The 16,118-nt window shown below is 38.9% G+C and overlaps 3 protein-coding genes across 5 annotated transcripts; 2 read left to right on the forward strand and 1 right to left on the reverse strand.

Moving 5' to 3' along the window:
- Nucleotides 1-118: 118 nt before the first annotated feature.
- nkiras2 (NFKB inhibitor interacting Ras-like 2) lies at nt 119-3,739 on the reverse strand. The gene is made up of 4 exons (XM_034142785.1): nt 3,643-3,739; nt 3,107-3,223; nt 1,799-2,040; nt 119-1,636 (listed from the first exon to the last, which is right to left on the reverse strand). Exons 2-4 carry the CDS (start codon nt 3,198-3,200, stop codon nt 1,394-1,396), a joined length of 579 nt encoding a protein of 192 aa, XP_033998676.1. The 5' UTR covers nt 3,201-3,223; nt 3,643-3,739; the 3' UTR covers nt 119-1,393.
- On the forward strand, nt 3,705-11,404 carry dnajc7 (DnaJ (Hsp40) homolog, subfamily C, member 7). 3 transcript variants are annotated; one of them, XM_034142781.1, is made up of 14 exons: nt 3,705-3,812; nt 5,211-5,299; nt 5,432-5,556; nt 6,700-6,813; nt 7,390-7,464; nt 7,549-7,667; nt 7,943-8,096; nt 8,227-8,391; nt 8,936-9,027; nt 9,187-9,260; nt 9,376-9,522; nt 9,628-9,780; nt 9,944-10,018; nt 10,092-11,404. In XM_034142781.1, exons 1-14 carry the CDS (start codon nt 3,739-3,741, stop codon nt 10,127-10,129), a joined length of 1,494 nt encoding a protein of 497 aa, XP_033998672.1. In that variant the 5' UTR covers nt 3,705-3,738; the 3' UTR covers nt 10,130-11,404. The 3 variants fall into 3 exon arrangements, with proteins under 3 accessions (XP_033998672.1, XP_033998673.1, XP_033998674.1); XM_034142782.1 differs by having other exon boundaries at nt 9,947-10,018; XM_034142783.1 differs by having other exon boundaries at nt 3,798-3,812; nt 5,405-5,556.
- Nucleotides 11,405-11,470: 66 nt separating this feature from the next.
- On the forward strand, nt 11,471-15,446 carry ttc25 (tetratricopeptide repeat domain 25). Its single transcript, XM_034142784.1, has 11 exons — nt 11,471-11,847; nt 12,797-12,928; nt 13,073-13,226; nt 13,343-13,404; nt 13,575-13,725; nt 13,883-14,104; nt 14,191-14,398; nt 14,484-14,570; nt 14,742-14,938; nt 15,092-15,192; nt 15,288-15,446. Exons 1-11 carry the CDS (start codon nt 11,722-11,724, stop codon nt 15,321-15,323), a joined length of 1,476 nt encoding a protein of 491 aa, XP_033998675.1. The 5' UTR covers nt 11,471-11,721; the 3' UTR covers nt 15,324-15,446.
- The last annotated feature ends 672 nt before the right edge of the window (nt 15,447-16,118 follow it).

Genomic DNA, 16,118 nt, shown 5'->3' on the forward strand with positions numbered 1-16,118 from the left:
ATTAACTATACTAAAAGTCATTGACTGGGATTGGGTTTATTTGTGGATATGAGTTTTACTCTCACTTAACTTGAGACGGAAACAAGTCGTTTCAGCGGAACATAAAAAATAAAAATACTACTAATAACCACATTTTAATTTCACAACTCTGACGAAAGGGCTTTTGTAATAAAACAGCTGTGTCTAAATACAACCACAGATTCTGGTTCGGCACAGAAACAAATATTTATATTGTTTACAAAAGCATGCAAACAAATATCAAGTGAACACACACAAAAGCTTGAATCACAAAAAAAGTTGCATGTTTGATACATAGTGTTAATGACCTGAGGCACAAACACATGAAAAAAATACTACATTAACACATTTCCTCTTTTTAGTCATACAAACAATAAAAGCCGCTCATTCTTTCATGTTGCACCCGAACAAACAGTTCTATGGTCTACTAATGAATAGGAGTTGTATTCTACATCTTAGATAAACATATACTAGCAGTAACTGACGGATTATATGATGAGTCATGTTGTTTATGCTAGGACGTTTTACTTTATAGATTGCCTATGTCTTTCATGTGTCACAAACAGAAAAAGAAATAGCACCTGAGCCTGCAGAAACCACCTTTCATTCAAACAATGTTTATCTTGTATTTACATTTCTAAAGCCTGTACAGAAGGCAATATGTGGTGAGGAATGTCAAACATTCAATGAACTGCATCCAACAGTGAATTTCAGCAAATAACAAATATAGTGTAACAAATCTCCAGATCAACAAACAGCACAGTTACTGTACATCAATCATGTATCAATAATCAATCACCTTTAAATCTTTTACAACATGTGAAATTCAGCATTTGTGTGATTCAATAAGTAGGTAACATTAGGTAACTGCTGCCTTTTTGATTACATCTGTGTAGTAGCCAGTGTACATGTGTGCTCGATCATACGGTATCTATACAGTGGGCACCATGATTCTCTGAGCTTGACTGGTTAAGTATAAATGACATGTTGATTGTCAGTAGTTTAGGAACTAAATAGTGTGGGTCCAAAACATGAATCCTGATGTCAACAGCTGTTATTGTAAAGAATGTGGATGAATAGTTTGACCATATACCAAGTAAAAGAGGGTTGAAAAACAAAAGCAATTTGCTTTCATAAAATTCTTAGCTGATAAAAGATCAGCGGTTTTTTCAAATTTATGATAAAAGTGTTTCACCAAAATACCAACAGCGCTCACTGTATATAAATATTTATACAATCACCCTGCCTTTTTGTCATCTCAGTCTCCTAATCTAATTATCCTTCATATTATCAAAATAGTTTTTCAGCCAAGCTAAGATCCCTTTAACCTTCTTCTTCTTCCCTTCTCTTTAACGTGACAACAGTGTCTGATAACTCAGCTGTCTGTGGAACCACTGCCCTTATTCTTATTGCGACTGAGTGGGAAAGTGGACTTGCTCTGAGGCTGGGTCATTTTGCTGGCCAGGTAGACGAAGGGTTCGATCAGGGTTCGGCGTTCCACCACCGACACCTCCCAAAGACGCACCTTCTCATTTTTTGCCCAGTTCTGAACCATGTTAGAGTCCACTCTCCTCTCATCCTGCTTGTCCAGCTTGTTACCCAGCACAACAATGGTCACCTGTGGATCAGGGTCAACAGGTTAGTCCCATGTCAATGTAATCTACTGTCGACATCAGTGCATTTCGTCTCAATACTAGCATGTAAACAGCTATGGCAGGTTATCTATTGGGACTTTAAGAGAATCAGGAGTAAATAACATTCAACTGTGTTCAGTCTTTACCTCTTTCTTGTCTCTGTGACGGTCAATGTCCTTCTTGAGGGCCTCCATCCGCTTAAAGGACTCTTTACTGTCAATGCTGTAGACCAGTACAAAACCATCTGCAAAAGTGTAGTAATGTCGAGGAAACTCCATCCCATCCCTGAGTCCGCGGGTGTCATAGAATCGCACCTGCTCTCTTGTGCCACGATCAGTTTCTATAGAGCCGATGTAGATGTCCTCCAGGGTCTCCATGGGCTCTGAACCTAAGCATGCATAACAAATACAGGTAAACATGGTGTAATACTGCGAGAAAAGTAAGACATTATAATTAAAACATAAGTGAGCACTTGTAAACGTTCTTATTTAAAGCAAATAGCATTACATATAAAACATATGCAGGTAATCTGTTCGACATTACGCATTACGGCCCGTGCACACGGCGGCGTGCGTTGAAGCTTGCCGGCGGGGGGGGGCTGAAACTCGACCAACAACCAATCACATGAATCTCCCGCCCCGGACACACAAGCACGCGGTTTGATTGGCTAGAGCTTGTACTGGCATATGATTCGATTGGCTGACGCTTCCGTCGAAGCTTCAAAAGTTGAACATTGCTCAACTTTTGCAGCAAGCAACGCTTCTGAAGCTACGCTTCGCTCCCACAATGCAGTTCGGCGAAACGTGACGTCACCCCATTCAAAGTGAATGGGCAGAAGCGTTGAAGCTTCAACGTACGCCGCCGTGTGGACGGGCCGTGAGAGTAACTGGGGGATGGGGTTACTTACTTAGTCATTTTTAGTAAACAGGATTCTAAGTTGGCAACAATCATGTCAGTGATGGTAAAGTGTGTGCCAATCAGAAATAATCCATTTTCAAAACATGCAAACAAATATAAAGTAAACAGAAATCTAATTTGGCAGACATCGTTAATAATTGTAGCAAATTCGTTTTTTCCCAAAGAGAACTTTAGAAACTGAAAGCATATCATTGATGTTGCAGTAGTAACAATAAAAAATATATAACATCTCAAAAAAATAATGTAAGTTTTAGGGCTGGTGCTGAATTTCTGAAACTTTGAAGATATCTACCTGCAAAAAATGAACATGCTCTCTGGATTACCCTTCATGACTTTGTACTGCAATTCAAATAATATATGCTTGTTTAATGACTGTTCCCTAATGATTACTAAGTGCATGTTAGATAACTTAATCCTAAAAGTACCAGTATAGCAGGAATATGAATTGCTATCAATATAGTGCATCAGAGACGTGTCAATAGGGTTCGTTTGAACGAATACATCAAAAGTACATTCTTATAATTCAAAAGGAATACCTGCAACATGGTTGGCATACAGCAGTTGTTCCAGTACAGCCGTTTTACCCACTGCAGCCTGGCCACAAACAACCACCTTGCAGCTTTTTCCCATGGCTTACTCTCAGGTCGGAATATCTGTGTTTCGGAGAAGACACACAGGTGGAAAACTGTCAAAATACTTTATAAGCGTTACGGTGTTTAGTGTAAACAAAAAGCATGCGTTTTGGGTAGCAACATTGCTAACATATGATGGTGTTATAATCATCTACTGACTAAGAGCAAATAAAGATTACCAAATATAACATTAGTCAAGCTAATAGTATTACAGTAACGCTAGCTAGCTGAGTATGCTGACGTGTTTACAGTGTATGAACTGAAACATTAGCATAGCATTAGCTTTCGGTGAAATCCAGGAACAGTATTTGATATACCAAGGTAATGTAACGTGAAACTGACTAACCCGAATCAATGTCGTGTAATCAAAAATACATACACACGGGTGTTGGCTACATGCAAGGAAATATGTATAAACATTGGTTTTATGTTTTACTTACAAGCAAACTGCTCTTCTTTCCTAACGGGCTACTTCCTGTTTACACTGTACGTAACGACTGCAGTAAGTGGCCCCGCCCCTCCCCATTGACGGCAAAATGGCGAAGGAGAGCTGTGATGAAGTGAACATGGATCCTGATATGGATCTGCTCAGTGACGAAGAATTAGAAAGGTAATACAAATTGTAGCCGTGTTGTCAGCAGCAGAAAAACACATTTATCGAAGCGTCTTACTGATATGTGTGATAAGATGCCCTTCCAGCATTAATTCTCTTCGCATTTCGCACTATGTAAGCTAACTAGCGCGCCACCGCTGTACCGCTGAATGCTGGGTCTCGTTTAGCTTGGCTGTCCTCCTATTTTAGCTAGCTCCTGTGCTGGATTTCTGCTTTACAGCCAGGCACATTGTTCTATCCATGCATTTTTCTCAAGGTTCACCAAGATTGAAATATTGCACTCTTTTGCAGTATTGCCAGTAGGAAAACTTCCAGAATAACTAGTTTGTTTGTAGCCTTTATTTAACCAGGTTAAAAAATCCCATTGAGATCAACGATCTCTTTTTCAAGGGAGACCTGCGGTACATTAGTTACACATAAAAACAACAGAAAACAAAAAGGACATCACAACATAATTACAGGGGTATACATTAGCAACCTATTCACAGTGACAGGTATCCAATAACATTAGTTAATGACCTCTCCTCTCACTGTGTGGTCGTGATGTATAACATGACAAGACTTCCAAAAAAAGTAACGGCGGTGGCCCACAGCATGGTGTCAGATGTTGCTGGCTTTGCTCCTTGTCAGCTTCACAAAATAGACTACGTGTAGTCATTTGTGCCCTGCCTGCTTGTTAGGCTCTTTCTATGTTTAGCTAACTTTCCAGCAAGCTCTCTAATGCACACTGTCAGTCACAATCCTGGATATGCTCTCTTTACACATGCTTATTAAGGTGATGACTACACTTTTGAATTCAAGGAGCTTTTTTGGCATGGAAAGTTGAAGAACAATGTTGCCAAAGCATCAAGATATTAAGGATATATGTCCATGTGGACACTACACAAATGACAGTGATCAGTGATGTGTTAATTAACACAACGAACATAGAGATATCAATTATGTACACTATAAATATTGTCAGCAAGACATGGCACATGTCATTTTCTCATGGGAGTAATTTCATTTTTTAAAGGCCATTAAGCTGTCTTAAAGTGTACCTTGTTAAAGTAAAGCCGGTTCTTATTTTATCAATCGTTTGCCAATGTACAATGAAGTACATTTCTGTCTTAGAATCTCCTGTCAAACAGAAACTACATATTAAATTGTACTCTTTTGGTTGCCAGGATTTTTTGTGTCTTCCTTTTTAAATATTTCTGGTCACTGAGCCTATACTGGTTTGGGATCTGTCTGGTCTGCCTTCAATCTCTGACATTAGAGAGATTCTATAACATCATTATTTCTTTTAGGGCCAGATAACTTTAAAATCTACATTTTTAGTTTTTTCTTTCCAATGTTCCAAACAGGTTTCTTTTAATTGCTTAATTTTCTGTCTTTCTGTCCACTTTAACACAGGGATGCAGAGGTCTTCAAGGAGCAAGGCAATGCCTTTTATATCAAGAAGGATTACGCAGAAGCATTCAATTATTACACCAAGGCCATAGGTAATTCAAACAATGTGGGACTTTCTTCCTGTTAGTCGATGGAGTTATTCAGATTTTCCTGTTTGAATAAGAAATAAAAGTTTGAATTCTGTCTGTCCTTGATAGGATGTCAATAACTTGTTTGTTATACAGACATGTGTCCAAAGAATGCAAGTTACTATGGAAACCGGGCAGCCACGCTAATGATGTTGTGTCGGTACAGAGAGGCTTTAGAGGATTCCCAGCAAGCAGTACGACTAGATGACGACTTCATGAAGGTGGGTTACATTATATTAAAGGAAAAATGACTCGGCTTGCAAAAAGCAATTATTTTCACGTGTCATTTTTGTTTTGCTTACATACACTGTTACTCAGCATCTTTACTCATTTCTTGCTAAGAGATTGCTAACATTTGTCCTAAATGCTGTAGACAATGCATAGAAAAGGGACATCACCGCTTTTTGAAATAGCAGTCATATTTTGTGTAAAAATTGGGCTTTTTTTTCATCTTTAAATTGTTGTTTATTGTTGTGCGATGTGGCTCCTAAATACATTTGTTATAAAACCACACCCCTATGTAATACTGCATGCCTGAATTAAAGTATGTGGTTAAGATATGCTTTAGAGATTTTAACATTTCAAGATTTTTGTTTAATAGATGAATACTTAAAGGTGGGGTAGGTAATTTTGGAGAAACCAGCTCGAGTGTGCTAGAATTTGAAAATACACAGCCGGAAAAAATCTGCCACTTCCTTACAGAGCCCCTCCTCCAACACACACGAACGCGCACATGACCAATGAGGGCACGAGATAAGTTTGTGCACAGATGGAAGGCTGACAGGCAGGTAGGCCATCCAGTTATTTTAGCCGGGCCGGCTAAAATGATTGGTCGTGCTTTTTACAGTACTACGGCTTCCACAGATGACATTTTTTAATGGATTTTTTGTCAAAGCACTTAAGATATTCATTGCTATCGGGATGTTAAGAGCATTCCATGGAATATAACAAAAAGTGTCTCTCGAGCCGGTTTCTCAAACTTACCTACCCCACCTTTAAGAAATATCACATAATTTTAAACCTGTCTTAAAAGGGTTGTTGCTAACAAATTACTTAATGTGTCTACAGAGGTTGTCAGGGACGTTAGGGGTCATCACGTTGGAAACTTGCTCCTGTGGTTTGTTTATAGCCCAACATAAGCTTTTTTCTTCCAGTGATTCTCTTGCTGAACAACATTTGTCATTATCATATACCTATATTGGCCAAAGAGGTTATTTTCTGCTGTTATCCAAAACTGACAATAAAAATGTGTTACATTACAAAGGTTTAAGATAAAGCTAGTCATGGTTTAATATTACTTATTTGAACCAGGTAACTGAGTAAAGTTATCAGCTTAGTTTGTAAACTAAATCTTTTACCCACAGGGCCACCTGCGAGAGGGCAAGTGCCACCTGACGCTCGGCAATGCAATGGCTGCCAGCCGCTGTTTCCAGAGAGTTCTGGAGCTGGAGCCTGACAACGGCCCCGCTCAGCAGGAGGTGAGACTGACTCAGTTTGACAGAGCGTGAACTGACAACTTGGACATAATTTTCCACTCTCAGACAAGCTTTGGCCAAGCTAGTGCAAATAAAGTGGAAAAAGGCTGATACTTAGCAGCTTAAGACAAGATAAACTAGAGATGGTGTTAATTCTCAATGAGACAACCATGAGCACAGTTTTAGGTTATCAAATCAAATCAGGTTTTATTTATAAAGCACATTTTAAAAACGCTGTGCTGTACATGCAAATAATAAATAACACATTAATACAATCGCAAAACAGAAGACAATAAATTACAACAGCAAATATAAAAATCAAACACAGGGAAATGTCAGGAGTCGTACTCCGCTCTGACTAGAAGGCCAGGAAGAAGAAGTGTGTCTTTAGTGTTGATTTAAAAACCCCTAGGGTCTGGGCCGACCTCACATGGTTATTGACACCAGAATGCTGCTTGCATTGTCCTGGTTTTACAAACGCTAAGCATGGCACAGAAGAGAGGCCATTGGTAGCTGTTTAGCAATACATCTACTACAGGTCTTTGAACTTTTTATCTGAATACCACAAATTCCTTACAGATCAAGAATGCAGAGTCCATCCTTGAATATGAGAGAATGGCAGAGATTGGATTTGAGAAGAGAGACTTCAGGATGGTAAGCTACACATTAGTTACAATCTAATGATCCCAGTTGTGTGGTTGGTATGTCACCAGTAACACAATATGTGATTGTGTCCAGGTTGTTTTTTGCATGGACCGTGCCTTGGAGTCAGCTGCAGCCTGTCACAGGTTTAAGATACTGAAGGCAGAGTGCTTAGCACTGCTGGGACGCTACCCTGAAGCTCAATCTGTGGCCAGGTAAAGCAGTCATTCTCACAATTAAAAGGTACAAATTAACAGTTTTCGCTTGGGCCCTGCTCCCATTATGGATGACATTTTACTATCAGTTGCTAAAAGTCTCATCACTGCGGGGGAGCATATATTAGACATTTAGATGCTGTTTTCAGATGTGAACTCACCCTTTAAACATGATGACACAAAATGCTATGTTTTTTGTTATTTCTCCTTTGGTGTCATTTTTGTATTTGTGCTTTTTCTTTTACCATAAATAATGTTTTTTTGTTCCTGTTTAGTGATATACTTCGAATGGACTCCACTAACGCTGATGCTCTGTACGTGCGAGGCCTCTGTCTGTACTATGAGGACTGCATTGAAAAGGCTGTCCAGTTCTTTGTTCAAGCCCTGCGCATGGCACCTGACCACGACAAGGCTCGGCTCGCATGCAGAGTAAGTATTATTAATCAAACATATTACAAATAAATTGTGAATTCCCTCTCATCTAATTAAGTCCTATTGAAATTGATGTTACTGTGGCCCAGAGTAGCGTTTAAGGTTGTCCTATGTCTTCTCTTTCCAGAATGCAAAAGCACTAAAAGCCAAGAAGGAGGAGGGGAACAAGGCGTTCAAGGAGGGGAACTTTGAGGCAGCCTGTGAGCTTTACACTCAGGCCCTCACAATAGATCCCAACAACATCAAGACTAATGCCAAGCTGTTCTGTAACAGGGCCACCGTTGGATCGAAGGTGAGGAACATGCACAGGAGAGATGCTACTCATTTACATCTGACAAGGTGTTTTGTGTGTCAAACAACTGTACAGGTCATCTTATCATCGTCTGTGTCTATTTGCCTAAAGCCACTGCAAACACATGTGTTGCTAAGGGGGTATTGTAGCTAGGATACTTGTAATTGCAAATGATTCATTAGATTTGTAAATATTGCATATGAGACTGACAAGAGGAATATGGAAAAGAGACACACGTTTTTTTTAGATAAAGGTAAGCAAAGAAACATTATCAACCTTACAAAAATTACAGAACTGCATCCAATGAATTAGTCTTGATAATAGAAGTTTGATCAGGCAATAATTGATATTTAAGTAAACAAGTTATACTTTGTGTATAACACACACATTCACACCCTAATATAGTTATTCATATGTAAGCACAGGCATTGTTATTGTCGCCATATTATACGTTCTTCTGTCACATAAAGAGAATAGTAGGCCATAATTATTTCTCTCTCTGCCCCTCTCTTGCATTATCACACTTCTCTCTTTTTCTTTAAAGCTAAATAAACTAGAACAGGCCATTGAAGACTGCACAAAGGCCATTAAACTGGATGAGACCTACATCAAGGCCTATTTACGGAGAGCACAGTGGTATGTCCCAGTTTTTCTAACTTGGTTGTTAACGGAGAGATTATGTTTTGTTGTACTTTTTCTTCAAACAGAGGACATTATCATTATCTGCACTTCTCATATTGTATTGTTCAAACTGGACTGAGAAACAATTTCACATGTGTGCTCTCTGTGCTGCAGCTTCATGGACACAGAGCAGTATGAAGAGGCAGTGCGAGATTATGAGAAGGTTTACCAGACAGAGAAGACAAAAGGTGAGAATCCAACCCCTCTTTTTTGACAGCTGACTCAGTTTCAGCATTACAAATATCTCCTCTTTCTGCTTATTGTTTTTTTTAACATGTCCTGTCTTTTTATGTTATCCTCTAGAACATAAGCACTTCCTGAAACAGGCCCAACTGGAGTTGAAGAAAAGCAAGCGGAAAGATTACTACAAAGTGCTTGGAGTGAATAAGAACGCCACAGAGGAGGAAATCAAGAAAGCATACCGCAAACGGGCACTTTTACATCACCCAGGTACTTAACTGAACAGAAAAGTTCCTTTAAAAACAAAGCAATCATTGTGCAATTCAGCGTATACTGCTCGGTCTATATGTTTATTTCACTTCTCCTTTCCATCAGACCGTCACAGCGGAGCTAGTCCTGAGTTGCAGAAGGAAGAGGAGAAGAAGTTCAAGGAGGTGGGCGAGGCATTCAGCGTGCTGTCAGACCAAAAGAAGAAGACACGCTATGACAGTGGTCAGGATCTGGAGGATGACGGCATGAACATGGGAGGTCAGTTCTGGGCGATTCTTGGGGTGCGGAAGGGTGAACAAAATAAAGGGAACGTCTGAGCTAATAAACCGCCTTTTTATTATTATTAAAAAGCAGTCTCCATGGTGAGAATATGGCGTGAAAGTTCTCTGCGATTATGTTAATTATTCCTTTTTGTCTCCAGCAGACTTTGATGCCAACAACATTTTCAAGGCATTCTTTGGAGGCCCAGGAGGTTTTAGTTTCGAAAGTCAGAAATGTGAGTTGAGTTTTTTATCTTTTAACCATTTAAATTTGATATCAGATATTTACTTATCTGTTTTATCTTTCAGCATCTGGTCCGGGAAATTTCTTCTTCCAGTTTGGTTAATCGGAGGAGGATTTGTCTACCTAAAGAGTTACTACATCAGGACTTTTCAACAATATCAACCCCCGACCCACCATGCGTATTTAATGACTGGCTAATTGCAAGTCAGTTCCCTGTCTATGCCATTGACTGAATAAATGCAACCCAATGACCACATGCAACAAGCGATGTACAGGCCGTATTGCAACGAGACCAAGTGCACAGGATGAGTTGATAGCATTACTGCTTTTAAATTGTTTTTTATTCTTTTCAGAATGAAACACACTTTAAAGATAGTAATGGCTGCCAACAATGGTCCAAATACTTGCTGATAGCAGAGATTGTGCAGCTATCATATCAGAGCTTTTAGGGATCCATACAGGAAGTGACATCCTTAGGAAACTTTGGAGATGCAACTAAGCCAGCTTTTATCCAGCTCACCTTACTGCTGAGGCGCCACTCTGCATGAAAGTAATAACTTGTTTAATGATTTCTGAAGCAAATCACTTTCCCCTTTTTGAAGAATCTGTAGAGGCAGACAGTTGGCTGCTACAAATTTGCACTAAAAACTGCCTTCTTGTCATAAGCCAAGAGAAGCTCTTCAGCGTTTAGTTTTAAATTCACAGCTGGTGTCTAGACCTCCACTCGCAATACAGCTGAAGCACATTAGAGAGATGGCAGCAGAGACAGCGGTGCTGCCTTTGTTGACGGCAAAGTCCCCCTCCCTTCGTTGCCACAAGTGTTATGTTTGATGTTGCCATTCACAGATTGCTGAATTGTACATTTTACTGGAATGTAAAGTGTTTATTTGTGATTTTTTTATTTTGATTTGTATATTTATTGTAAATTTGCTGTCTAACAGAACCATTGGTGTAAGATGAGGACACTTTTCTCTTAAAGGTTTGCAAGAGTTTATGATCAACCCTTTGACACAAATTCAGGAAGATCATTTTTTTTGCTTGGCCTGCACATAATATTATGCTGAGATTATGCTCCATGTGTTCATTGACTGTGAAGCAAGCTATCAAATGTTACTCAATTCAACATATGACCATAAGAAAATAACCTATGTGTTTGCTATTGTCTAAGAAAGTCAGGTAGTGTGCGATGGTGTATACCTGGTAAAGTTCAGTTACTTCCTGATGAGTGTTGTTGTTCAATTGGTGCACTTAATGAAGAAAAGAAAAGCGACCTCATCTTTACTCATTGTTTTTGCCCTTATGGTGAAACCATCCTCTTTATCCTTAAAAAAGTACCAGCCAAGTCAATAAAGTTGGCCTCCTCTGGGTTTCCTCTAAACTGTTTTTCTTTCTTTGAGTTGCATAGTATTAAAACTTGAGATAATCTATAAATATTGAGTATTTTTGCCTAGAACATTGTTAGTATTATTACTATTTGAAAAGATTATTAACAACAAAAAGTTGTTAAAAATAGAATTGTTTACATGTCATAAAGATGTATGTGTAATACGTAGGTCGTGAAGAAGATGGCACTGTTTTCCACTCTCGGTTTGTTATTGTTGTTACTAGGATACCAGTTGACCGGAAACGCTTATGAGTTAAACACACGCTAAAATTAATGTCTGCAGGAGTTTTTACACAACAGTTTGCCTAAAAATGTCAGACACAGGCATAGATCAAGATGGTCAAAAATCAAAAGGCGTATTCTCTACTTTAATGGCTGATGGCGATTGGATGTACACTAAAGGGGAGTACAAAAAGGCGATACAAAGCTATACAACGGTAAGTAACGTTAGTTACTAGCTAGGTAACGTTAGCTACCTACTGTATGCAGGGTGAGTAGCCTACAACAACACAAGTTTATCATGTTATGGTGATAACTACAGAACATTTTTAAATTAAAATACGTTAAGGATGTCAATGCACATTTAAAATACGTTTTAAGGCCAAGTGTTCAAAATAGACTCTGAAAGTACTTACAACATTGCACAGAAAATAGAAAAGAACAACACAGTCATTCAGATATAACAAGGGTAAGAAATAGAAGTGCTTTAAGGTACACAAGTTTGTGTGGTGGAAAAGGGATATATATATATATAAAAAGCACCATTGACCAACAATCTAAATATTGTTTTGATATACAAGGTAAGTGTTTCTGTAACCTGTACACAAAGCAAATATTTGGGAGCAACCCAATGGAGCAATGGAAAAGAAAGGCATATCCTTCTATATCCGACTCAAACCACTGCAACCCACTCTACAACGATGGCGAGACAAGTGTACTCAAGGGCAAAAAAGTAACATTAAGGTAACTTGAAGTCAGACACTTGCTTTCTGCATGCTTCTTAGGTAACATTAAGCTGTCTGGCTCTTTTCTGCTGTAACAATTTATCCTCTGTGGGACTAATAAAGGTATTCTGATTCTGATAAACTAATGGGCTCCTGTTATTTCTTATTGTAGAAGTAGATTAGATTATGTGAGAAGGCACCATGTGATCTGATTGGAGTTTGTCCAAAACATATTTTCTCATTGAACTGTGATTTGTTATTTTTCATTGTCCTGACAAAACCAGCTGCAATGTATAGGCAACATACTGTAGGTATAAATACACCTTTCGTTTATTTATTGAATAATTTTAACAGTTAACAGAATAATGTCATGCATATAGAAATACACTTTTATTTTTTCCTGAGCGCATTATGTAATGACTATTTGTTTGTATTGTTCTAGGCACTGACTTCAAAGCCTGATGATAAGACATGCTACGTTGGCCGATCCAAATGTTACCTGAAGATGGGGCAATCTGAAAACGCTTTGAAGGATGCAGAGGCTTCACTCAAAGAAGACAAGTCATATTTTGAGGTAACCTAGGTGACAGAAATGTTAATGCCTGTTAAAGTTGTCTTATATTTACAGAGAGCCAACAACCCTACACCCAGTGTAAATATGAAATCAGTTATGAAAAGTGAATCTAATACACATTTATTTTACTCTGATTTTTTTTAGGGATTGTACCAGAAAGCAGAGGCCTTGTACTACATGGGGGAATTTGAATTTGGGCTGGTGTTTTACCACAGAGGACAAAAGCTACGTCCACAAATACAGGAGTTCAGACTGGGTATCCAGAAAGCACAGGAGGCCATAGAAAACTCTGTTGCAAGTAAGTAATTTGAAAATAACACAAAACTGTACTTACAAAATAACCTCAAACAAAACACATCTTCAAACAATCCTCCTCACACCTAAAAACATTCGTTCTTATCTGGCATCTTCTAGGCCCTTCCTCTGTAAAACTGGAGATAAAAGGGGACCTATCATTTTTACAAAAAGATGAGGAGGTAAGTCTTTTTTGTATTCCCCTTTTTATAACCCAGTATTTAACAGGAAAGGTGAAGGTAGAGTGGCTGTACTGTAAGTATTCGTGTCCACATTTCCTAGACTGAACATGTATTGGTATGCAAAGTTCAACCCTGATGCACAATACTGTTTTCTTTCATAATGGGTAAAGAGGGCCCAACCAATAGCTGCTATTCTGAATCTGACCACGGAGAAAAAACTGCAGACAAAGAAGACGCCCAAAAGTGAGAAGACAACCAAACAACAGCTTGGAGAGTTTTACAGTGATAAGAAGTATCTAGAAACCCTGCTCAAAGATGAAGGTACTGGGGGATTTGGGGGATTTGCTTACTGCTGTGATTTTGTTTCTGTGCGTATTTCATTTGCTGGCAGCACAGATATTGAAAATGACCGAAATTCAATTGTTTATTTTCACTTCTTTAAGATTAATATCTAAAAGTGTTGCACAATGATCTGCAGATCTGGTAAAAGGCAAGACAAAAAGTGGGGAGCGACTTCAGGACGTCATTCAGGGCTGCCTCACATACCTTGACTCTTGCACTGAGTTTTGGAACCAGGAGAGACCTATTGGTGCACAAAAAAAGGAGGGCAAGGTCAAGCAAAAACGTTGTACTAAAGGGCACAGCGCACCCTCTGAGACTGTTCAGTTTCTTCTGAAGAGCCTGGATGACATTGATGCAGGTAAGGCAGGCTTCTGGCTGATTTTGTCGCCCTTGGTGTTTTTTTAAGTCTGCAAAAAATAGCTTTCTGTATGTTGGTTGTCGTAGAGTTGACATCAGGAAATGCAGAAGGTAGTCTGATGAAGGCAGAAGAAGTCATGAAGGTAGTGCAGGGCTGGTCCGAGAAAGAGGTGCCTAATAAGAAAGAGGTTATTGGCAGCCTGCACAGTTGTATTGGGAATGCCTTGATCGACCTGGGAGACATGGACAAAGCTTTGGAGCATCATCAAAAAGACTTGGAGTTGGCTAAGCAGTGGTGAGAATTTACAGTTAGACACAACATAAGTGAATATATTTGACAGCAAAACATCACATTTCTAATAATGTTTTTGTGTCAACAGCAAACTCCCAGATGCAATGTCCAGGGCTCTGGACAACATTGGGCGGGTTTACGCCCAAATTGGACAGTTCGCACAAGCCATCGAGTTGTAAGCTAAACTGCTGCTGTTCTTTGCAAAGCATGTTTTTTTTACCGTTATCTTGTAATCACGCCTCTCAACATGCATTGCGGTATGACAACTGAAGATTAGTATATCGATTATTGTATCTTTTGAAGAACATTAGTTTCATTTTCTTTTCTGTGTCTGTTTCAAATTCAGCTGGGAGATTAAGGTTCCCTTGGTCTGTGGTGATTTGGAAAAGACCTGGTTGTTTCATGAGATCGGCAGGTGTTACCTGGAGCTCAATCGCCACGAAGAAGCCCGAGACTATGGCGTCCGCTCTGTGGCTGCTGCCGATGAAATTGCTGATGAGAAATGGCAGATGAATGGCCATGTTTTGGTGGCACAAGCAGAATGTAATTATCTGTTTTTTATTTAATACTATTGGACATTGTCTAATATTTATAATTTGAGAAACTGTAACATGTTATCTTATTACTCAATATTTCAATTTATATTTAATTAGTGATGATCCATCTGATAAATCAATTCCCTTCTGTTTCTCTCAGTGAAACTTGGAAACTTTGGATCAGGTGTCTTTCACTTTGAGAGAGCTTTGACCCAGGCCAGATTGCAAGAAGATGACTCTGCCATGAATGTCATTCAGAAGGTTTCCTCTTTGTTGTCTATGCTTGTCTTCGCCATATTTTGTAGTTCCATTTAAGGAAATATTTGTATTGCTGACATTTATCATTCTGTTTTCAGGCCCTTGATGAAGCCAAGCAACACCTTCCACAGTGAGGATGACCATCGCAAGATGTGTGGTGCTTCAGTGTTAATTAAGCAGAAGGCATACAGAAAACACATATAATAAAATGGAAAATTGTAGAATAAAAAGATACCAATAAAAGGAAACTGGCAACTGAGATATTATGATTTTTACTTCTTAAAATGCATGAATTTTGATGGTCGCCTTAGAAACACATTTTTCAATAGAACTGTTTTAAGACACAATCATTTATGAGCAAGACCCAGTTTGATTTAAGTAATAACTTCTTAAAGGTCACACACGTTAACCAGGTCCTGGATCTCAGGGTTGTACTGTAATTCTATCACTTATTTCAGCTAACATTGAGCTCACAACGCCATAGAGTAGTGATTGTGCATATGTTCTCTGAAGTAAAAGATATGTATATGGGGAAGTATTGTGAAGCTCAATATCTGGCCTACATCCTTATTTTCAGTTATCTCCATATACAAAATACAGAGGGATCTTATCACACGTTTTTACATGCACACTGCTACCTGCCAACCATAAACCTTGTTTGCTCTTGATAACTTATAAGTTCCCCATACAGAGCTCTACTTGATGCAGGGAACTTCCTCTTGTTGTCACCTCTGCAGCTGTCTCCAGGCAAGCACGGAGCTATTAGCATACAGATGACTGCTTCCTGCAGGGCTTACACTTATACACTCAGTATATGTGTATTGTTCATGTATGGTTCTGAGACAGTAAAATAGCAATTAATGGTCATTTCCTGCTTTTGATAATAGCTTACTTTTTTTCTGAAGTTCTTTTTTACGAATGTGAAACAA

This window comes from Trematomus bernacchii, unplaced genomic scaffold, assembly GCF_902827165.1.
Source record: "Trematomus bernacchii unplaced genomic scaffold, fTreBer1.1, whole genome shotgun sequence".
Lineage (NCBI taxonomy): Eukaryota > Metazoa > Chordata > Actinopteri > Perciformes > Nototheniidae > Trematomus > Trematomus bernacchii.